At 34.7% G+C, this 25,021-nt stretch overlaps 3 protein-coding genes across 6 annotated transcripts in view; 2 read left to right on the plus strand and 1 right to left on the minus strand.

Annotated features, from left to right (window-relative positions):
* Positions 1-11,785: 11,785 nt before the first annotated feature.
* On the plus strand, positions 11,786-12,943 carry LOC135141927 (myosuppressin-like). Its single transcript, XM_064073532.1, has 3 exons — positions 11,786-11,861; positions 12,338-12,528; positions 12,634-12,943. The coding sequence occupies exons 2-3, from the start codon at positions 12,339-12,341 to the stop codon at positions 12,750-12,752; spliced, it is 309 nt and encodes a 102-aa protein (XP_063929602.1). The 5' UTR covers positions 11,786-11,861; position 12,338; the 3' UTR covers positions 12,753-12,943.
* Positions 12,944-13,131: 188 nt separating this feature from the next.
* On the minus strand, positions 13,132-24,968 carry LOC135141920 (C2 domain-containing protein 5). 4 transcript variants are annotated; one of them, XM_064073513.1, is made up of 17 exons: positions 24,512-24,968; positions 24,141-24,462; positions 23,752-24,091; positions 21,451-23,663; positions 21,317-21,331; positions 20,957-21,118; positions 20,740-20,908; positions 20,520-20,688; positions 20,237-20,472; positions 19,629-19,959; positions 19,481-19,582; positions 19,121-19,427; positions 18,932-19,003; positions 18,743-18,885; positions 18,567-18,692; positions 18,369-18,515; positions 13,132-13,777 (listed from the first exon to the last, which is right to left on the minus strand). In XM_064073513.1, the coding sequence occupies exons 1-17, from the start codon at positions 24,686-24,688 to the stop codon at positions 13,712-13,714; spliced, it is 5,097 nt and encodes a 1,698-aa protein (XP_063929583.1). In that variant the 5' UTR covers positions 24,689-24,968; the 3' UTR covers positions 13,132-13,711. The 4 variants fall into 4 exon arrangements, with proteins under 4 accessions (XP_063929583.1, XP_063929581.1, XP_063929584.1 ...); XM_064073511.1 differs by having other exon boundaries at positions 20,957-21,148; XM_064073514.1 differs by lacking the exon at positions 21,317-21,331.
* LOC135141926 (uncharacterized) overlaps positions 14,925-25,021 on the plus strand; it is a 32,947-nt gene continuing 22,850 nt past the window's right edge. The window contains exon 1 of the mRNA XM_064073531.1: positions 14,925-15,006. The gene's annotated coding sequence lies outside the window, so the exon portion shown is untranslated. The remainder of the gene's footprint in view (positions 15,007-25,021) is intronic.

The following is a 25,021-nucleotide window of genomic DNA, read 5'->3' on the forward strand; positions in this document are numbered from 1 at the left end:
TAATGTCACGGCTGTTCGCGAAGGCAGTGCATTTAAGAGTAATTCCAGTAAAACGTTATGATAAAATAAATCAACCTGTAGCTCCTGTCATGAACATATGGATCTTATCTAACTAGATAATGGCCGCACAATGAAAATTTGTTTGTTTTAGCTACCACTCTCAAAATTATACTAACGTTCATACTTATACAATGAACGTGTTTGAAGTTTTGAATCATTTTCCGGCCTTTGTACTTTCATGCAAATATCTTCATTGTTCTTGACCCCGACTTCTTCAACTTCGAACATCTTCGGCTGTTTGTGATCAATTTTTACTTGCATTGTTCGCGCTAAATTGCCCATATTTTAATCCCTGTGCGTTTCAACATTGACGCATTTTGTAAAAAAGAAGGAATTCAAATATGGTGTAAATCTGCCTTGAATACTAAATAAAGGGATCAACCTGCGAGCATCTGTACGTCTATTAGTAAATAATTGTTGTTTATCGCTTAGAGAGTTCAATTAAGTATTCGAAGCGAGACTTTGTATTATTTAAATTGGCCCTACCGCTTCGATTCTTTACGTCAGGACTCTAACCTTGCAAGCTTAATTGTTCTTTCGATGCAGTTTCCGGATTCATTCGGCCCTACGCACTAGGAAAAAGCGAAAATTGCCTTACAACGCGTGTGCGTTAACTTCTAAACCGATCAGTGGAATTTAGAACTGCTATAACCCGTATAGTTGAAAAAGGAGTTAAAGTGACGTTAAAATGACGTAAATGTCACGGGTTTTTAAATGGCGACGTGTCATGTGACAACTCAATTTAACCTAAAAATATCATCGACAGTATTAAAATTAAAAAATCTCGAGTAGAATATGCAATTATGAAAATAAACCTTCCCATTATAAAAACAGGGAGAAACACAAATAAATTCCACCAAATTATTATTGCTTATATATCGTTAAAATAAACGGCGCTTTTTAAGTAAACTGTCATCATAGTTTGGTCATACATTTTTTATTCTAACGATTTTAGCAGGAACAGTAAAATATTTATGATGGTGCTTCTGTAAACTTATCGTTCATGTTTGATTATTTGGTTTTTCGACTTCGGAATTCTTGTCTCTGGTTTCTTTTTTTAGTAGGTTTTGTGATTTGTCATTTTTGTACGTAATTTTTCAAAAGTAGTTGCAACAACTATTTTAAAGTAAATGTTATAGATGGACGTAGTTGTGATTGGACAAAAGCATAGTTTTTTCGTTGTGCTATTTTAATTACTTACGATAGTGATACTATACAAACATTTGTTTATTCACTTAAGTAGCATGTGTAAAGGCGCAAGTCAAATATGATAACCATTAAAGTGATTTACAATCTCTAAATAACAATTAACAGCAAAGTGATTTATAGCACCAAAACTGTGTGAAGAGTGGAAAAGCGTTTTTTGTGTTTCGTTTTAACGATCATTTTCAGGAATTATGGCCATTTTTCTATTTTACGCATTCTAAAATTGCTCTGATGGAGACATTCGGACTATTTTAGAAAATCTCTAACAATTTAAAAAATGTCGTCATTTACTTCTAACACTAACCAAAAATTTTTCTGATCATTTCCGCTTAAAATTTGGTGACATGATCTCAAAATTTTGCAAAATTCTTCGTTTTTTGTCGTATTTTTTGTACTTTTTCACAGAATCAAACTAACATATATCTCAGGCTATTTTTCAAATGGATTTTTACTTCCCAAGCGTAAGCGAAGGAAGTATAGTAATCGAGTCCATCGGCCGAATTGCCACTTTTATATTTTCTAGACGTTTCATGACTCCTGCAGCACGAAGAAAGTAATTTCCCGTTTCCGTCTGTCTGTCTGTCTGTCTGTCTGTCTGTCTGTCTGGTGTCTATCCATGTTTATTAGACAAGTAATCTTCGAAACTACTGAACCGATTGTTGTCAAATTTTGTATGTGTATTGGGAATACCATGTAGATGGTTAAATGCTAACTAAAATTTGGTTAATCGTCCTCACCACCAATGGGATGACGTCATCTCCAAAATTTATAATAAAAAGCTTTTTGAAATTTTATGAAATAAGATACTCCTGCACTTGTGATTCATGAATCCTTGACATCCAGAATTTTTGGAAACAATTCAGAACTAACAATATTTTGTAATATAACTTTGAAATTGCAAAACTGCAAAAATCAGAAAATTAAAAAATCTGCACTTTTGCACTTTTTTTTATAATTTTCGTTTCTTCAATCTTTCAAATTTTATAATATTTCATTTTTCATTTTTGATTTTAACAATTTTAAAATTTTGCAATTATTTTTTCATTTTTTTTTTTATTCGAAAAGTTGAAAATTCGAAAAATAGAAAAATTAAAAATTGAGAAACTAAAAACCGGAAATAACTGAAAAATTGAAAAATTGAGAAAACCAAAAATTGCAAAATTAAAAAGTGGAAAATCGAAAAGCCAAGAACTGAAGAAACGATGAATTGAAACATCGAAAGATTGAAAAAAATCAATGAATCGAAAAATTGGAAAACCTAAAAATTGTAAAATCGAAAAATTATACTAATAGAATCATCAAAACTGTAGTCGAAAAATTGAAAAACCAATATCGACGAACTGAAAAATCGAATAAATGAAAAGGTTTTTAAATTCAGTAATTGAAAAATAAGAAAATTTTAAAATCGTAAAATTGAAAAAGAGAAAAATAAAAAAAATTACAATTACATTTTATCATAGAGTAGAAAAATCACAAATCAAAAATAATCGGAAACAGAAAAATTTCACATAAAAAAAGAAAAATTATAAAATCAGAACATTGAAAAACACAAACTGACAAAAAAATAAAAAACTGAAACGAAAAATTGCAAATCGAAAAATTGAAAAAACAAAAAATTTTAATATCAGAATATTGAAAAACCGAAAAATTGTCAAATAAAGCAACCCAAAAACCCAAACAACAAACTGCAAATCGAAGATTTGAAGAAATGAAATATTGAAAATGCGAATAAATGAAAAAGTTTTAAACTCCAATAATTGAAAAATGGAAAAATTCTAAGATCGTAAAATTAAAAGTGAAGCATTAAAAAAAATATTATTGTTATTATTAAAAAATTAATATCGAAGAAATGAAAATAAAAAATCCTGAAACTAAAGAATCTAAAATTGAAAGAACGAAAAATTTAAAAATTTCGTAAAAAATTGAAAAATTTCACATTGAAAAAAATACAAATTATAAAATCAAATTATTGAAAAACCAAAAAATTGAAAAATCGAAAAGTTGAATACTCCTGAAAATACAAATGGAAAAATTGCAAAATCTAAGAACTGAAACATCCAAAAGTTGGAAAATTGAAAAAGTGTAAAATTTAAAAATGAAAACTTGAAGGGTTGCATATTGTAAAATTGTAGGAACGAAGAATTGAAAAAATTGACACTGAAAAAACAAAAAATTGTAAAATTAAAAAAAAATAAACCGAAACGAGAAATGAAAAGTTAAAGAATCGAAAAACTGAAAAATTAAAAGTTGAAAAATTGAAAAATCGCAAATCGATAAATTGAAGAAACGAGAAACTGGAAAAATTAAAACTGAGAAAGAAAAAATTATAAAATCGAAAAATAGAATAAGTAACTAAAAAAAAAAAATAAAGAAAATAAAAAACCGAAACTAAAATAAAGGTTATCATAAAAAAATTAAATTCAAGTCAAAAAAGCTGCGGAAGTTTTATTAGAGGTTATCAGAAAATAAAAATCGCAAATAATTTTTATAAAATTTCAAGGAAGTTGGGCTACACTTCAAAGGCGAGGGAAGTTCTGTCGAAATAACCTTCGACCAATTTTTTAGATTTGCTTATACGGAGTGCCTGAAACAAATTAATGACTGGGTCAGTTTATTTTAGTGATTAAGTCAAGAATTGCAAAACTAAAAAATTTTGAAATCTTGCAGACGTTTTAAAGTTATTGTAACCATGGTAACATTTTAATTAAAATGTGCCTGTTTATCAACCCCAAAAACTTATGTCACCTTTAAATTTTGCAGAATATGATCAGTCTATACTTGTAATTTATCAATGCATTCATATTTTTTGGATTTGCTTTTACAGGGTGACTCAAAAAAATTAATGAACCAGTCAACTTATTTTATTGAATATCTCGATACTTTGAAATCTTGCAGACGTGTTAAAATTGTTGTAAGCCTAGTAAATTGTTAATCAAAACATATCTATTTATCCCCCAAAAAATTGATGACGTCATCTCAAAATTTTGCCGAATAAATTCTACCCAAAATGTGCAAAATATGATGTGTTTTTACTTATGATTTATCATTGTATTTATATTTTTTAGTTTTCCTTAAAGAGGTGGGTCAAAAAAAATAATGAATGAGTAAATTTGATTGATTAAATCAGGAACCATGAAATCCATTTTTTCAGAAAATTTTTTACACTGTCACTACTTTCCTTTTGTGCTGTAACTAGTATTAGATGGCGTCGTCACAAATTTTTTATTGGTCAAATTAAGAACCAGTGAGTTACCCCATTTTCTCGAAAATGTGAACAATACGCACGTTTGTATAAAATACTGATAAAATAAGAATTCAGAATATTTTGTGTGATTGTGGTCTAATTCATAATTTTAGTCCTGTGTTTTGAGAAGACAAACTCATTCAAATCAAACTAATTTCTACGTGACATTCTTTCGATGTATAAACATAAATAAACACTTGAGCGTCAAGTTGCTATTACCTAGTGTTGAAGGACAGCGGTTGGTGGATTATTTCAAGTTCAACATTGTGAGTCATCAGAATGTGACAATGGACTGTCAGTCAGGAGCGTAACATGCACACTTCAGAAGGGGGTGGTTTTTAAATTAATTTTTTTAAATCGCAAACAATAACACACGGAAACATGAACATAAGTGAACTGGTCAACACGCTAGCACGAATGCGGATGCAGGTAGAAAAACAAACAACTTTCAACCAATTTTTTAATAATCGTTTGAGATGGCATTATCAGTCTGTTGCTCGGAGCAATGGTAAACCGTTAAATTTGAAAAACCCTTTTCAAATTTTCAACAACTGAGGGCAGAAATGGCTTCTACTGTGTTAAATTAGCTTAGAAACTGGAATTCAGGCCGATGGATAAATTCCATTTTTAAACCTGGTTTTACGTCAGACATTCGCCACTTCGACCATCTCAATTATCTCGTTTTAATGGGTCTCATCTTGCTGAAAATTGACCTCTTTAGTAATTTGAACATCCGTAAGAAGAATCCTGGCTCAAAAAATATTTCCGTAGGTTGCTGAGTTTTTTTTAAATTTTGAAATGTCAATATTAGACCAAAAAGCTTCGAGTGGTGTAAACCGCAAGATGCAGTCTTAAACCGTTTTGGAGTTATATCTCGTTAAATTTGATAATCAATAAAACAGAACTCATTTTTAAAATGTGAAAATAATGAACCTGTATTTCCCCTAAACAGCGTATTTACAAAAGTCAGCTCAAAGAAAAGAAAAACAGCGTTAATAAAGACATAATTTTAAAAATAATTGTAATTGTTAACAAAGGGTTGCCCTGTTTGTAAATATATTTTCCCCCGGTGTGTTTTTTCAGGTAAATTTAAATTACAGGTGTATTTAATTTGTCGAGTAATCTCAGAGAAATTAATTTAGCGGATGGTTAAAGAAAAAATCCTTTGACATTTACGAGGTGTTGCACTTGCTTTGAAACAATTAAAAAGCCGTAATTTTTGTCTTAGTTTTAGCACGCCGTTAAAAATATAGCCCCCTAAAAAGGAGTAATATTGATTGTCAACCAGGTCCTATAAGTGACTTTATTAAAGCGAACATAATAAAGCGCCCGCTCTCTGTCAACATAATTATTTAATTTTGACAAATATTGATACGATCCGTTGATTAAGTTTCAGGTATCGATTTTGTATTTTTGTCGAATGAAGTTTTACCTGGTATAAGAGCCGAAAAGTCAGTGGTGGTATGAATATGACCCTTATTTCGACATAGGTTGCATTTAACAGCCAATAATGGTGTGTTTGCGTTATCTTTGATGATTAGCTGACCTAGCCAGGATTCAATTAAGCTCTGGGTCTCCTTCAAACTATACACATGCCGCACTAAGAACAAATTAGGGACGTATCTTTGAAGCTAAATGCCATTATACGGATTCTTTTAGAAGGAAATATTATTCGGTGTTGTTCCCACTGCTTCCATTAACTCTCTTCACACAGTTTTTTGCTTTGTGACAAAGACTAGACGACAGCAAACGACGTCAGCATTAATATCCATGAATTTATTATTTATAATAAATTTGATTGAAACAAAAGCAATTTATATTCTGCAGCAACGACATTGTCTGATGGAATAGATTTTAATATTTATTGTGTATTTTATATCCATTTAATGTCCATAAAGCGGAAAAAGACAATAAAATAGTCGTTACAGATTATTGAAACGCACTTTCCTTCAATTACTAAACGCTTTTCCGTAATTAACAAAAATATTAAGTTTCTAGACACAGTTATACTGTGAATTATTAGGTTTCCCTTTCTACCCACTCGTCTTATTTGTGCGGCGTAGTTTTGGCAGAAAATAAAATAATTATAAAAATAAAACAAAGTTTTTATTTTGAGTTTTGCTCCTAATAGCGACTGCTAGTAACACTGACCTTAATGATTCCTGGTTTCTTTCAACTTTAGTTCTTTTGTGCAATTTTTTTATAAAATTTAAATTTTACGCTTTGTTTGAAATTATCTAAAATTCAAATTCTGCACCCTAACCTCAGTTTTATTTTTATTACCTTGAGTGACAAGAATGATGAACTTGCTGACTCCAGAAGCCATGAATTGATTTAACAAATTGTTAAACAAGTGATTTGCATCTTTTCACTTGGTATTTTTCCACGTAAGCTAAGGAAGTATTGTAGCATTCTTGAATGTGAAAAATAATCTACAAAACTAGTGCATTAATTGTAGAAATTTTAGATGTAGATAGACGCGGGCCCAAAATTTTTCCACGTAAATCCTGTTTTCTAAAATAACATGATTCGTCAGATTAAAACATTTTGACAATGACCAAAATGTGTAAGAATTGGAGAGTCCATAAATTTGATCATTTCATTTATCTGGATTTAAAATTCTACTTTAACCCCATGGAAATGAATCCTCTCTAAGAAATAACTTTCACAATAATTTTTCATACTACCGAAATTAAAAAAAACATTCAACTTGATTTTAACGCTGTCAACAGTGAACCTTTAGTGGATTATCTCTACACATTACAATAAAAGGTAAGTATTTGACAGTGTCAAATAGCATAAAGTAGCAGTTTTGACAAGCGGTGTTGCCACTTTCGAAAAAATTAGTCGAAACTTATTTCGTCCTTGAACACAACTCCACTTTTTCGAAAATCATTTGATTTTACCAGTTTAATTTTTTTATGATAACCCTTATAAGTAAAATAAAGATATGTATGTAATATTGAAGTAAACATAAAAAAACATGCTACGCGTTTGTTTCAAGTGAGTTTTACTAATACAAAATTTTGTGATAACGTCATGAACATTTTTTATGATCCTGTGTAAGTAATTCTAAAACTATGCGCCACTGGTAAACCACAACTATACCGGGTGTCTGGAAAATGGTGGATTAAATCTTCAGTACGTTATATATGTAAAACGTAATTTTATAAAAGTAAAATTGGCAACACTGCACGTACCTAATGCGTGAATACCTCCGGGTTACTTTCTCATTTCTTAATAACGATGGTGACTGAAATCCACCTTTTATTTTTAAGGACAGTACCTAATCATAACAACCAGTAGTCATTAATCGTTGTGCATTGTTATTAATAAACCAACCCAAACATTCATAAATTAAAAACAAAAACAAAACCAACAAAAGAAAAATCCATTAAAGCATAACCAACTAAACACTAGAGAGATGTTCAAAAACCCTACCTTGTGCATATAAGTAAGCTCATAATGTTTCCAGATTTTGATCATTTTTTGTAAGAGTTAGTCATTCTCAGTATTTGCTAAGATAAAACTGCTTTTGGCAAATGACATACCCTCTAAGAAATGAGAGGGTGGGCGGGCGGGGCTAGTATCTGCTAAGATAACACTGATTTTGGCAAATGAGATACCTGGGTCTCAAAATTAACTCAAAAACAGGTCAAGTCAAAATTTTCAAAAAATAGAAAACCAAAGTCCCCCAAAATTGTTTTAAATAATTTACAAAAATCTCGATGGACTCTCAAAATAATACATCATCTGTAGCCAAGCACTGCGGCACTCTGGACTTTTTCAGATTCGTAAAAAGCAAAACACTAAAAGCCCAAAAGATTTTTGCGAGTTCATCCAGCAACAAAACACCAGATTCCTTTAAATTTATCCGAAAATAAAACACCAGGGGACCCAAAATTAACTGCGAACATTTTTTAAAGATACGGTTTTGAAAACTTTGACAATTTTTGATATGTCAAACATTTTTAACTGCTTAGTTGTTTTTTTCTGATTGTACCTTCGGTTTATATCAGGCAAACATTGTTGTCAAATGGAATTTTATCAAGTTATTACAAAAACAACACAAGCCGTATCTTTGTACATTTATCTAAATGATTTTTCTAGCGAGCTATTTTGACGAAACTGTAAAAATTGCTGTGTTTCAATGAGAGATTTTGGAAAAATGGTAGGAATTTCCGAAGAAATGACGCCGAATATGACTTCTGGATATCGAAATTTACAAGAAAATATCAACTAATTTTCGGATATACTCCATTTGCTTTAATAATTGTAAAGTGTTTATCAGTGGATACCGAATTTTGAATCTTGATATTTTTCTCATTAATTCTGTCTTCTGGACTCCGATTGATAATTTTAAATGGAGCTTTATATTTGAAATTTTGACAGCGTTCTCTTTTAACTTTAAGCTGTAGACGAAATCTTCTTGATCAAAATATACATTAAAATATGTATAATTTTGAAAATAGCACTTAACAGAATAAGTACTTCACAAATTTTGAAAGTGGAACCAATTTCCCATTTTCTTTCCAAAACAAAGGGTTATGGTTTTCTCTCCGGTCCTTGTCTCAGGACGTATAAAAAGATCAATCACAATTGGGATGGGGCGGGTGGGTGGGGTTAAAGCTTTGATTCTCTTAGTACATATACATAGTCTTCCTTCAACAATAAAATACTAAAAATATCAAATGGTATTTGGTGTTGTTGAAAATGGCTATATATTAAGAAAAAGAAGCCAAAAATTAAGCCCCACCCACCCACCCCTATGTCAGTTGTGATGAATTTTTTATTCGTTGTCAGATAGAGAGGCGGAGTTTAATTGCAAAATCGATATTTTTCTACAAAAATGTACTATTTTAAACATGTTTTAAGTTTCCTATTCTTCTTCTCTTCAATTAAGGTAGTACTTTTTTTATATCAAATTAATCACCGAAATGGAGGCGGGTGGGTGGGCTGGGATTATTATATGTTCTAGACACTAGCCTGTAAATCGTAACATTTTTGTTGTACTATTTGGTATAAGATTTATTTCCTATTTCAGAAGAGAAAAAATGAAAGAACGGGTGGGTGGGCGGGGCTAAATTTAACTTTTTGCTAAAGTCTTTTATATGCAAGTAGCTGAAAAATGGTCGAAAATGTCAAAAGTGCCAAAATCAGTCTTATCTTAACAAGTATTTTCTTATTAAAGACTGTGACGTCGTAAAGTCATAACTTTCTTTTAAATCTTAGATTCGTCACTTATTAAAAATAGAATTCACTTCCCATTTTACACTAAATAAAATAACACAATGAAATGGAGAAAGGATTTGGGCGGGGCTAAATTTAGCTTTTTTTGGTTTTATGATGAATCAGTAGCCCTACCCACCTCTTCTTCATTCCAGTGACTACTCTTAATATTGTTCAGTCTTTTCTTAGCGAGTTTTAGCTATTTACGAGGACTACGATAACCTTAAAACGGTTGCAAGATTTCAGAGCATTCAGTTTTGCAGTTTCAAAGTTAAATTTTACTTAAAATGTTCTACAATTTTTAATTTTTTCTCCAAAAAGCTGAATGTCGAAGGTGAAAACTCTGGCAAAATTTTATGCATATGATAACTTTAAAACATCTGCAGGATTTCAAAGAATTCGGTTTTGCAGTTCCTGATTAAATCATTCATTAGTTTTTTTGAGTCATCCTATATAAGCAAATCCACGAAAAATGAATGGAGTGATAAATCACAAGTAAAAACTCATCATTTTACTTAGGATTTATTCGGCAAAATTTTGAGCTGACGTCCTCATTTTTTTGGAGGGGATAAGCAAATATATTTTGATTAAAAATTTATTATGCTTATTATAACTTTAAAACATCTGCAATATTCGGTTTTGCAGATTCAAAATTAAATTGCAAAATGTTTTATAAGTTTGATTTTTTTTCCAAAAATCTGGACGTTTCGGGTAAAAACTCAACAGGGAGTCATAAACTACATGTGTAGGACTATATTTTTAAAATCTATTTTTTATGTACAATTTTGAAGTGACGTCGTTACATTATTGGTGGGGATGATTAGACAAATTTTGGTTAGCGTTTTACCATTTATATGGTATAAATACAAAATTTGACAACAATCGGTCCAGTAGTTTCGGAGATTATCTGTCTAATAAAAATTGGGACGGCAGACAGGCGGACATACAGACAAACGCTCGGGAAGTAAAAAGAATAAATAGAGTTTGAAATTTGCAAAAATCTGGATTTCAAAAAATTAAAAGTCGACGTAACCCCACAACTTAAAGTCCGATAAGAAGCTGTAAGCAATATTTTGATGACGATTTTTTGACAGTTTGATTTTTGTTTTGACATTTGAGAAATACACCCAAATTAAATGAAACAGTCACAAATGCCACCCTAACAGTCTCAAATAGTAATAATAATATATTAAAAAATACATACCCGCAGCTAAATATAAATTGGCTTGATTAATTTTTAAGTTTGGCAACATTACGTTAAACGTTATTAGTTGAGGGTGAATGAAAAAATTGCGCCGTTGAAAGCTACTTTAATGAAATTTTATTACCAAAGTCATGACATTGACATACAAATTTGCTTATTGACTTGTAAGTTAAAATACACCGATAACAGGAACAATGCACAATTGGGAACAATACGTTATTGCATTTTTATCGTTAACATTGAACAATAATCAAAATTTAAAACGAATATCGGTAATAATGAGTGACATTTTAATAAAACTATACACGTGCACAAATAATTTTCTTCTCACCTTTTTCTGGTGAACTATAAAATATGCATTTTTTGGTGAATACACCGCACGCACATATTCCACATTCATTTAAATGTCACAATGAAGGATATACGTTTGAAAAATTTCCAGCCGGGGGTGGAAAGCCGAAATCGTATTAATTAGGGTGTAATTAGAGTTGTATTTGGAAAAAGCTACTTTGTATGCACTCGGGGTCGGCGAATTCCATCGCTAAACACACAACGTAACAATTATCATCGAGGGCGGATTTAGCATGTGACAAGAAGCTCCGACATGCGTTTTGGGTGATGGAATTATCTAATTTGGGGTTCAGATAAATCAACAAAATAAAGTGGCACATAATGTACCAATTAAACTGTCAGAAGAAGTGATAGGTGCCAATAAATGAAAAAATTGATATAGTTTAATGCTTTTATGAAAGCAGGTGATGATGCGCAAGTATGGTGACACCAAGGGGTGGGAAAAGCGCAAAGAAACGTAGGCGCTAGGCGCCCCCAACATATAAAGGAGATCTCATCTGGTCCAAACGGCACATTAACACTGAACTTTCCAGTGATAGTTGAGTCTGTTCACAGTTCCTCGTACAAGTAAGTGCAATTTTCCGGAAAAGCTGTGGCGCGCTTTAGTTCTTGCATGACATTTTTACCAAGTGCCGGTTATTTTTCTTGAGTGATCGAGCGGACTCATTAAGTGAGGAAAAATTTTTCATTAGAGGGTTTCATTAACATTTTTGCGGCGAGGTCGGTTTGCACCCCATTAATTTTCACGAAATGTTTGCAATTATGTACTCGAAATAATCGCATTGTCGAGTCATTGTCGGGTGAAGATTTTGCATTTTAGTATAGATGTGCTTAATTAAGAAGTCGCGAGCTTCGCTCGCCCCCTCATAAACAATCGTTCCGGAATAACGAGATTAACTTGTAAAATAATTGTTCGTGCCGATAGTATTTACATACAGCGCGGATTTGTTTTACGTGCCGGTTCGGCTTAAAGAACGTGACGTTTGTCATATTTGGGTGATTTGTAAGTTCTGTCTGGATTATCGATATGTGGTTTTTTTCAGGATGCATCAGTACACATTCGCCGCCGTCGTTTTCGGAGTGGCTGCCGTCTTCCTGAGCAACGCTTCGACGACGGCTTACATGATCAGCTGCCCCCCTAACGACCTCCTCGAAGCCAGTCCATCCCTGCGCCACTTATGCTACATCGTCGAAAAGGCAGTCGTTGATAATTCCATCTCCGATGAACCATCCTGTGGGTATAATTTTTTAAATTGAAAAAAACAAATTACGCCGCTTTAACTTGTTGAATATGTATGAAGATTAAAAATTCGTTATTTGAAAACAATTGTTGTTGCAGATAGGAGAGTGGTCGAACGCGATGTGAGCCCACTTGCCGAGAGAGTTGTGAACCCCAATGCGAAGAGGCAAGATGTCGACCATGTTTTCCTCCGCTTCGGAAGACGTTTCGGCTTATAAGACGCCCATCTTCAGTCAATAACGCTTCTTCCTGTACCGACTGATTTCAATAAATGTTACGTTTAATTGCAACGATCTGATTTGACGACGGGAATCTAACGCTTTTAATTATTTCTCTGATTATGTATGTGTGTAAAAAAACCAGTATTAATTGTTGTAATTAAATTAATAACAGTATATTTATAAGTATACAGTTGACTATTATTTCAAAAAACTATTTTAAGCTTCAAATATTTACCTTAAAACAACATACATTATGACTGTAATCGATAATAGGCATAATAAACAGAAGCCTTGATGTTTATGTAAATCGCGTAAACTTTGCTACTCACCCAATTCTTTGTATCTTTGTTGCTTGAATGGATACAATAAGAACGCATTCGATATTACGACTTTTATTTAACAATCTCCAAAATAATACAATCAAACAATCAGTTTCTATTTGTCATGTTCGGAGACAATATTTGCAGTGGAACTGCGATCATTAAATCGAGCTGTTTTGACAGTAACAAATCATCTTTACAACCTCCGAGCATCAATCACAATTCCACGCATCACAAAATAAATATCTCAAATTAAAGGCAAAAAATGGCAAACAGCCATTCCAAGGTAACAGGAAATACAAAAACCTAACTACATAACAAAGCGCAGTGACTTAAGTTGAGCCGAAAGGGGGATATTGAGGCATGTCTCGTTAATTTCGTTGGCAAAGTCACAACAACTGACGTGAACTGTCCGCAAGGTAAAAAACTATATTCGCGTAATCTAAATTTGAACAATTAACCCAACTATGTGACCCTCCGTCTAAATTAATCTGAACTTGGGCGGCAATGAAAATTTACGTCACATAAACTTGGCAAACCACGAAAAATGCCCCAATTAATTCAATAGGTACCGTGTTTTTATTAGATATTGTTAAGTACATTAATCACGCTTCAAAAATAGAATAACAAGAGGTCTTATGGGTCTTCCTTAAAATATGAAACGAAAACCACGTCTCCTCCTACGTTGATAAGGCATTGTCCCTGAAAACGCAAAACTGCTGATTAAAACGCTATCAATTTTACTCCACCATTATGCAATTAACGATAACAATACTTAAAAAGGCCACATTAAAATTCCTCTCCATCGCCATAACAAGCTAATTAATTTATTACGAAACTTCGTTAAATCAACTCTAAAGTGCTTCCCTTTTTCGGCACATTGTTCAATTTGCAATTCCGGAATTCTGTTAAATCCGTTTTATTGAAATCTCGATTAACGCGAAAACTCATACTTGAAACCATTAATTTGGGTCAAAAGCGGTTCAACGCTCATTCATTTAAGCTGACATTTAATTAGAACAATTTTCAAGTGCAGCGCCCTTTAATTTTCTTAAAATCATAAAAAAGAAACGATCTATTTTTATCCGTAATGACTGGCTCAAATTTCTACAATACCTTCCTAATTTGTTGAAATATTGACGCACAAAAAAACAATTTTAACAACAAGTTGAACAGGGTACAAAAATAACACAAGTGATACGGCGATTTTTATTTTTTAATACAAAGGTGTCATACGTCACTTTTTTAAATAGTTACACAACAAGATATTTCCTTTCATAATAGCAGAAATAAATTGTAATATAGATGGCGCCACAACAAAAATGCTGATGTCATTTTATATGACGACCGTGGCACCATTCGCAAACCGTCATTTGGAGAAACCATTGTTATTATATAGCCACAATTTTTAATCGAGTAACACAAGTATTTTTTACACTACACCCAGATTTTCTTTTGATCATCTAAATTTAAGACAACTTGGAAGCCGTCGCAAAATCTACTCCGGTTTTCTTTAGCAGGACGGGCATGAAGCGTTAAATTAAATTTATTTCAGGCTTCTATTTAATCAACGAGTACAGATAATAAATGTCAACCTAAAAATTGATATATCAATTTAACTTGTAAAAATGTAATTCTCGTTTTATATTTAGTGGAAATTACGTAACACCAATAAATGATGCTAATCAAGAAAATTAAGACTCGATAAAATCGCTATTGTAACAGTTTAAAATAGTCAAATAAACAGTTTCAAAGGATTTATTCTTGTAAACAAAGCGTGAATTGTAAACTTCACTGTTTTCATACTTAAAAGATTCTTATCTTGCACGTTTTATTAAAATAGTCTTTTAGATTTATGACAGCGCCAGTTAAAAGTGGTTAATTATTGCTTTACAACTGAAGACGACAAAAGTAGTGCAGAAACGTTGTACGTAAGTAACTTCTGCGACGTTTTTTTGTAATTATGTATCATCACGTATTTCCTCGTTCGAAATTTTTTGATGTTAAACGCGTCAATTGTCCAACATAACGTTAACTTGATTTATTTCTTGTTGAACGAGGACAGATTACATGTCTGTTGATTTTTTTGTAGCTGGACAATCAAAACGTTGAGAAAGATTTTTGACATTTGATATTTGAGTGCCGCTTGAATTCGAAAAATAGAACATATCTGTGCTATTTTAAGAGATTCGAAAAAATAAATAAGTCGATAATACATTTAAAAAATAATTTAGTAAAGTTGGCTCGTGGAAAAGCGAAATAGTTCGTGGTGCCAACCTAGAAAGAAAGAAAGAAGGAAAGAGAAAAATAGTGACCTATAAATTCCGAAAATACAGTTAATAGTTATTTCCGGACTTAAACATGTCAATATCCGTTCTGACACATTCCATGACAAAAGTAATCAGTCGACAACTGACATGAGATCATTCGTCTGACTGCTAACTACGTATTAATAGAATTAGGACTCATCGCTTTAACAAACAGGGGAAATCCGTTATGTCATCGTCGATACGGTTTATCTTTGGTGTTTTTGGAATGATAAGTAGAAGAACTGATGGTCGATGGCTTCACAAAACCAAACAGAGAAAAGTGTTGTAGTTGGCGTAGAAATTACAGTTAATTACTGAAAATAATGGCACCGGCATAACATAACGTGTTATCATTACTCAAATGTTGATTTTCCTAAAAGCGTTTATAGTAGCATTAAAGTAATGGAAGTGCTGGCATATTGTAACGCACGAAGAGTATTAAGTGTGCAAAATTTAAACATTAAAATTTTACATGCACATAAATTTATTTAATCAACAGGTTTCAATTTTCGCTTCCGTCCGAAATTAACAAAACGCGTAAACGAAAATTGGAAAGTTGACGTCAGTATTTTTTAAAATAAGATACGTACGTTGACGACAGTTATTTCTGACGTCACCAAGTTGGCGAATATTGAAACAAATATGCGTTTGAAAATTCATACACGCAATAAAATTATATCAACCGTGGTGTCACATTTATCTGCATTTATCATTAAAATGTCACGTTGGAAATGGGATTTTTCGCAAATTCCACGCTTGATATGCCAAATTTTTTTAAAAGATTGGACCGGTGCCAAGATTTTTCTTCCTACGCAGAGACGGACTAAGGTTTAAAATTTTATTACCAAACGCTCAGAATAAATTTATTTTCTGTGCTATTATTTGGGTGTTACAACTTAAACACGGATTATATTTGGACTGTTGACGCATCTTAAATTGTCGCACAATGCAAGTCACTTATCCGGGGCATAAATCTTGCCAAGGAGAATTTTCCCCTTCTAGATAGAAAACAATTCTTATTATTGGCGCCACGCTCCTTTTCGCTTATTTTTATATAAAATGAAGTTGAATCCAGTTAAAAGCGAATTAAGTTCACAAAACCGGTTCAAACAAACACATTACAACAAACAAAATTCTCAAATCTCGACTTCTCCAAAATCGACTTTAACCATCCAGAAATCTGAAGCCCGGCTGATTATTGTAAAAATTCTCTTTCATGTAGAAGCTGCAGAGGTATGAAATTACATCCTTTGTCTTTGTCGGGGTTCTCTCATAAATAAAACATCAAGTAATCGTCAACGGCGTTACAAATTATTTCGCTTTTGTAGTAATAACTTCGTTTTTATTTCGATATTGCAGCGCCATCTATGGTCCCGCTCTCACCGCTTATGAATATGCATTCAATAATTACCCCACGCGAATGAATTTATTACAATTGTCGTTATTCTCGATGAATCGATCATAAATTTGTTAATTCGAATAAAGTTTCAGTTGAATGTACTCAAATTGCACGAATTAGTATAATATAAAAAATAAAGTACACCTTTGTAAAAAAAATAAGTGGCAATTCCGCCGAATCGTAAATTCGAAGTTTCCTCAATAAATTTAACGACTTCCAAGTGTGTAAACAAGCGAAAAACCTTGAGAAGTTCTTTTGTGTTGATTATTTTTCTAAGTCGTTGTTCCATATTTGTTAAAAAGGTAAATACGCGTATTTATCGTATTGCGAAAACATTTATTTGGCTTTGTACTGAGGTAAAAATAGCCACATCTCTAGCACAATATAAATAGTTGTGGTTTCATAAATCTTGATATTTATTTTTAACGTTCTTTCAATTTCGTTTCGTTGTTTGTGCTAGAGGGCGCCACGTACCGGAAACCAGGTTATGCGCCAAAACAAATTATTTATCGAAAGCATATGGGAATACCTTGATTAGAAAAAAATCATTTGTGTACTAATACACGAATAATTTATCAAGCCACGCAGTTTTTGTTTTGTTCAGGAATAATCAATAACTATTTTAATACTTCGTATTGATTAGGGGATGAGGCAATAAATATCGTCACGAAAGTGAACAACCTCTAACTATGTTAAGAATGTTGAAGTTTCAGATGGTTAAAATTTATTTTTAACTGACATAACCTGACCCAGTAAAAATACCCCATTGAGATCTTATAACGTCACATCGCAATTATTCATAACTAAGGTTATTTAAACTTATCAATATTAAGTGACGTTTTTCAGGGAATTTAAAAATACAAACGGTAATTAATACATTGAATCGATACGGCAAATCGAAGCTATTAAAGAATAAAGAAAGTGTATTTTAAGAATTGATTTATTCTGACATAAACGTCATAAAAGTTTTCCTCGTAGTGAATAATACCCTCATATTTTATTAATCAATAACATTTTTTGTTTACGCTATTTTTATTAATGACGTAATTAGTGTCTAATTAAGAAAATAATCATATATTAACCATGGTTACTCGATTTAATTGTTTCTTTAATATAATAACATGTTACTACGAAAAAATCAACCAATCAAATTATCTTTGGATAAATAAACAACGAACACCCGACAAGCAAATTGAAGTTGAAACTTGTTTACACTAAATCAAACTTATTTATCCACTACTAGCCGTAATTTTTGATTTCTTCATTGTACATGTGGTTTAGCGGAAAAATGGTTCAAGGTTAAATTTACTAAATGTCAGATTTGACGTTTCCGTTAATTTAAAAACAGGCTGAATATAGATAGACTCATTTTGAATCCAGCGCCAAGTGGTCGTGTTACCATTTATTAATTTCACAGCTCTAAATTTACAGTTAGCCGAAATACCAAGCGTGATTTAATTAGCGGACAAAAGCTTTTGATCTTACACAAACGTAAAATTATTTGATTAATGTGTAAACCAGTTTCGTCTGACTTTCGTACTAGTGGCGCCATCTCTACCTATGGATTTAGCACTAATCCACTTACTTGATTTTTGTGAAGACTGTGGTTCAAAACGCACTCTGTCATAAAGTATGCAACCATCGCATTTCCCCCTAGGGCAGTAACATGTGCTCGAACAATTGCTAGGACTTCTGTTACAAAACTATGAATGAAACCACTTAAACCACCCTCCTGTAAACCAACATTGTACAAAAAAATACAAACTACGGTAAATAGAAATACCTCTCGAATGGAAGTGGTTTCTCTAATAAAAAAGAAATTTAGATTTCCTAAATAATGTTCAATTTTTCCTCCAGGTACGTACGACAGAGGCGTAATGTCCACCCCGTGTCGTTCTCGATGAGGCATCTGTAAATCTACAATCAGAATCAAAACTTGTGTCTCAAACTACATCTTACATGTCTTTGCTTCACAGTTTGTATTCTATTTCTCGACGGAGATTTTTGCCTTGACCTAACCGAATGAGTATTTAAATGAGTCGTTTGGGTAACACTATTTTCCGGTATTTGATCTTCTTCCAAATTAAAAATTAGATCGTCATCTACAAAATACAGTAAGTTTTGTATTACACAAACTCTATATACCACCGTATCGCTTCGTTACTGTATTTTTTCGTTTAAACTTCATCTTTTGAGGATCCCCTAGTCCTAACGCCATCCCTTCAACAAAACCAAGTTTGACTAAGCTAGGGTTAAGGGTTAAGTTGGTTGCGTGCGCATTCTTGCATCAATTTTGACAAGTTGCACGCGTAACCTTGTTAATAACAATCTTAGTACCTAACACGCATAACTGTATTTCGTCAGTTTCCGGGAGATCCACCCTGAATTGTAAATCACACAGTGCACATGGTACCATCCTTCGCAACTTAAAATAAACACTCCGTAACAACCTACGGAAATTTCCGTCAAAATTATAAGGTGGCTGAAACTTCGCTCGGTATATTTGCGTAAACATTTGTAAATTTTTAACGATTTCTAATTCTTCTAAACCAGGAACGAATTCGGTATTAACAACATGGAAGCCTTCCGGTGGACGTTCTTCCATTAACATTTCAACAACATCGGCGTCCTCGGGATCGTCGACCTGATAATTAAAACAAACACAATCTTTCTTTACTCAAGTACTTAGTAAGTTACTTCAAGGACGCAACAATCTTTATTGCCCATTGATAAGTCTATAGACGTCTGCTCCTCTTCTGAGTCATCATCTGACAAAACTCGACCGTTCTGACAGTCATCCTAGAAGACACCCGTCATTCCTAACCCCCTACATCCGAACACTTACATTCTTCAACTGATAAATCTCCCGATTTTTCCTCACAGTCTCGTTTAAAACCTTCTGCAAATCTGCCAACTTCTTCTCGTCAGAAGAACGATCCGATACCAGCTTCGGTAGTACCGGAGTTGGTAATGGGGTTAGGAAAACTGCAGTTCCTGACGCAATCCCCACTAGCATCTTCTCGCCAATCGAAATGCGGATCTTCAAACCAAAAATCGCGTTCATGCCCTTTATTTTTAACTTATTTATGAGTAGCCGGTGCAATTCGTACTCCAGGAAGGGCAAGCCGTCAGAAATTTCCTTCGCATTGGATTCACCACGCAGGTCTTTGAGGGGTCTACAAAACTGCTATTTTGCACATGCACTATATGCATGTTGTGTAAATTGTAGCAACGTGCCTTTAACCAAAAAGGGTTAAAGGTTTTTGGCCTGGGAATACAACAACAAAGGTGTTTTCACCCAAAAAGAGCGAAAACATGTTTGACCGTGGCTACAATTTACACATAATATAGACGCTATTGTCGCAGCTATCACAAAGATGGTCAAGGTACGAACACAGTTGTGGTACCCAAACCGGTTCATCTACTATCACCAAAAGACTTTTCTAACCCTACCTACAAACAAACGATTGTATAAAACAACCCCTCCCGACGGTGGGGGCGCCATCTGGGGTCTCGATTGTTGTGATCAACACATCTGGTACTTTCCCCGACCGACAAGAACTACACTTTAATACAGTTGCCCTAATCGGAACATTATTGGTATTATAGGGCAAATGACAAATTGAGCAAGAAGAGGTAGAATGGGGTACAGTTTCGTGATCCGGGCTTTCGGGCAAAGTCTTAACCTTCTGAAACCAGACAGTCAAAAATGAACCTCCACTACTAGAAAAATTACAGTTTCTTGTGACTTTTGGGTTCGTTCTTGTTCTAGAGACGAGCTTAGAATATCTTTGCTGTGTTTGGGGATGGTGGGTAGGCTTCCAATACCATCGCCCACTTCATTGGCGTGTTGAAAGCCTATGACTGCTGCGGTACCGCTCGCACTCAAAACGCAAACGTCCTCACTGTAAAGGCGTTATTTTATAAGAAATACTAAAAAAGGGTGGGGGGATTACCATATGCTTGTGGTTTCTGCATAGCCCAGGACTGCGTTACAGTTGAGAGCGCGAGCGTGCGAGCGGATCTCCATACGGATTTCGGACCACCACGTGTCACGCGATTCGGGTTCTTCAAGATTTGATATTCGTTCCAGTAGTTTGACAGATCTAGCACTCACTGCTCCTCCTTGGTAACAAACGATTAGAAAAGGAAATCGCTTCTGGCTAGAGTTACCTATTTGTGTGATGAACCCCGACGGGTACTTCGACATAGTCAGAAATGGGTACTCAAACATATCGAAATTTTCTTGAGGTACGGTTGCCCTCAACAGATTGCTTTTAATATGTCCGTTGATTCCTCCAGCTGCTGAACGGTCACTTCCCGTCAGACTATTCCCTACAGAAAACCCCACGTATTGGCTTTTTGCTTCAAAAAAACATAAGACACATTTATGGTTAGGGGAGCGTTCAGTGACTTTCTAGTCTAACGTTTACCACATTTAATGGTATGTATGAGAATGTTAGTGACCCCAATTGTGAAACATTGAGACAAAAAAGTAATGCAACAATTATGTCGGCAAGCGCATATACTCACTTTTCCTAAAGAATCCTATGGTAAGAAATTACCAACCAAGAAAAGAAAAAAATGCTTTAAAATGATTTTAATACCCGTGGCTTTACTTTTTGAGGCTTATAATGACTTATATTCTTAAAGTAAGTCAAGCTCACCTTTTGGGGTTATGCTTAAATCAGAATCTGATGATCGTCGGTAGATGCAAGGTACGCTGTTCAATTTAGCGGGCGATTGTATCATTTTAGTCCCAATCGACTCGGCTCGGTGATGACCTTGTTCAGGTACGTGTTCCGGAACTGGTGAACTATTATTCCTAAGAGAAGGGGGTAAGCTCGCATGCATATTATTATCGCTAACGCTAGTGCCTCGATCAATTTCTGTATTGATAGGTACAGAGGCCGTATCAGATACATCGGGAATATTATCATTATTAGTACACGTTAATATTGAAGAGGATGGGAAAACGGGAGATGGTGTTTCTTGTTGCGTCACCTCTCCTTTTTCGGATTTAGTCGTAGCTAAAATATCTTGCACCGTCTCCATCACCACGTTTCCTAAAGCGGTACCCACTAGACCGTGTTTTTTCAGAGGGTCACGCTCTTCGCGCTTAGGCCTAGACAAAAAAGAAAAGGTTTTCTTGAGCAGGTCATCACTCTTTGCTTTCTTCAAGCTAGACTGAGGATCATGTGACTTGTATCTAGCTAAACGCAAGAACTGAAATTTGCGTTTCTCGGGTTGCTCGGTCGGGCTCGCTTTGCTCTCTCCGGAGTAGCTTTGGCCACGCGTCAACAAATTAATGAAACTGATTTTGTTTCTGTTGATACTATCTTTACCTGACGCGGTAAGAGGTTGCGACTTATTCAACGCGCTGTCAGAAATGCTATATATGCAAGGATTAGATTGGCGTCGGATACTACACATTGAGGTGAAAGGAGCGCCGAGGACGGTTTCGTGTCTGCGACCCATATTATCTAAAGATATAGCGGTAGACGACCGTGGTAACTTATCATAATTCGGACTTTGAATAGAACTGAGTGAGGACGTAGGTGAACCGATGCTTGATTTGGTGGTTGCGGACGAAGGGGACATCGGAGGAGTGTACGTTCCCATGATGCCCACTTTTTCCAAGAGTATTGTTTGCATGGCTGTTTTGAAAAGACCTTTGGATTTAAAATCTCCACCGATTTTAATCGGTGGGATTATAGTCTTGCGTTTAGGTTCAGCTGAAGGCGAAATATCCACCTCCATTTCTATATTGTGTTCGTTTAAAGAGTCTCTGCCGTCTGATTCTTCGTCAGTTTCGATCTTGGCAATAGGAGCATTTAGTCGTTCTAGATAATAGTTCGGGAAGTCTTCAGTGGCAGGCGGGCTGCAATCAGATACATCTTCATTTTGTGTATCTTCACCGTTCGGAGGAATAGGGAACATGAACGGGTTAGTTTCCGTGTTCTCGAAAGACTTATCAAGCGATATAGCAGGTAAAGATAATTGTTTAGAGTAACCTTTCAAACTGTTAGACGAATTAGTCTTCTCTAAGAGTTCTACATTTTTTACGATGTTACTGACAGTTTCATAGTTAATGTCTTTAGAGTCGGACGCGTATTCGTCATCATCCGAACTTCCCGAATCTGAACTTGAAGAAGATACGACAGAAGAGTGTGACTCTAGTAAAGTATCCTGAACGGAAAGTAACGGTTCAGAGACGGTCTTTTCTAACAAAGTTGGCCGTGACTCTAACTCCTCTTCGGTATTAGGAGTGACGGAACCCGGTGGTGGTTCGTCGTCGTATTGGGACGACACGGAATCTTGAGCTTCCAAAATACAAGTCAAGCTATTGTGTGCCTGAATTACAGACCTCGCCAGTACTTCAGCCATCACGCTTGAGTCACTAATCGTTCTCTTATATTTGCGGTTTGGTTTCTTCCTCTCTTCACTCAAACTAGCTTCTTGATCAATCTCTTCCCCGATCCCCGAATCACCTAACTTAGCTTTCAACGCCGTCATCTTCTTAGACAGCATACTCTGCGACGAGTACTTGAAGTTTTTAAATTTTTGCCCAAAGCCGTACCCCGGGGTTCCCCTCATATCTTCTTGCTTTAGTAGGGTTTTAACGGACGGGTGGTGGATCTGTTCACACAGGGTAGGGTTAGATCTCGTCGACCTCAACTGGTGGCTTGACTCTGTCATGTATAGATGTTTAGGCACGTGTTTATACCGCGGGTTGTCTATATCTAGGGCGGGGAGAGGTGCGTACAAAGGTGACGGGAAGCGTTTTTTGGTAAACGGGAAAATCGGCTCACTCACGGGAGCAGGATTGAGGTGGAAGCTAGCTTGGGAGCCTAGGAACTTTAAGTAACTCTGTGCACGCCTACATGCAACAGGACAAGAAAAAATACATTATTCCCTTCAATACTGATCAGTATTATGTTGCTTTTTGCGACGATAATGATACTCACTCTTCGTTTAGTGCTTCAGGGAGGACGTGCGGGGTGTCCAAAAGTTTGACTAGAGTGACGGCCGTTCCGATTCCTCGAGCGACTATTCCTGATTCACCTTCAAGGTCAAAGCATTGGCAATAGCCTATGACTGCGTTGCCGCCTAAATCTAGGGCTTTCACGCCGATTTTGCGCTGTAATTCCCCTGATAGTTTGAAGAAGAGGGTCTGTCGTGCCTCGTTCGAGGCTCTGGGGGTTCGAATTTTGTCGATCCATTGGTATTCGGGATCGTCGTTAACTATCAGTTCTTCAACAAAACCGTGTATAGTTTGAGCAAAATAGCCATGTGGGATTGATTTAGCTACAAAAAAAAAAATTAGTCGGGGGTTAAAGAGCGCCGGATTAGTTACAGCAGAAAAACTGTATTCCACACGATGATTGTCGAAATCGGTTAAAATCGGAAAACAATTCTACTTTAACAACAACGTTGACTTCTCCTCTGATACCGTGCATCGTATCATACACTGGTATCCAGCCAGACATAACGGAATTGGATGAGTGTTCATGATTACCATCACCATTCCTCCCATATCTGACTAATAAACCAGCTGCTGGTAGCAGGAGCGGATTTAAGTCTAAGTACACTTTTCCTATTGCATCATTAGCCGAATAGGTGTCATGATCCATCAGTCTAATTTGTAAAGGCTCGTCTTGGAGTTCTGAATCGTCAACCTGTTGACAACAACGCTCGAAATAGAACGCCGATAATAATATTACGTACCTCAAATCTGTACCACTCTGAGTTCCAATGGGGATGCAAAGACTTTCGACAAACATCTGTTTTGTACGTTGTGCTCCCTAATTTAATTTCCACGTATGCGTCTGTCGTATCACTCGATCTATCCATCACGGGGAGGTTCCTCCCCGAGATGATTTTCACTTTAACTTTCCCTGGCATGTTTTTCTCGAGGTCCACTCACGGTAAGGTTAATTTGAGGTTAAGTTCAGGGCGCATTTTATTGAATAACAAGTTAAAAGAAAATGGATTTCGTAATTTTCACTAATGACGTCGTTATTTACATATTTTAAAAATTTCACTTATTTGCCAATGTTTTGCTGATATTTTTAGAATCTTAGGTTAGAAGGTTGGGGATGACAGGTCTGTCAAACCGTTGTAGCATGGAGAGGGGTGTGAGGGGAAGAAATGTGGCCGCTAAATTTAAATCGCAACTACTTCATCGTGTTGATTTTACTTTCGATATGTTTGTTTTTTTGCATTAAATTTAGTTTG

Source organism: Zophobas morio, unplaced genomic scaffold, assembly GCF_036711695.1.
Source record: "Zophobas morio isolate AGI-343-1 ecotype UQ-CSIRO unplaced genomic scaffold, CSIRO_AGI_Zmor_V1 ptg000044l, whole genome shotgun sequence".
NCBI classification, from domain to species: Eukaryota; Metazoa; Arthropoda; class Insecta; order Coleoptera; family Tenebrionidae; genus Zophobas; species Zophobas morio.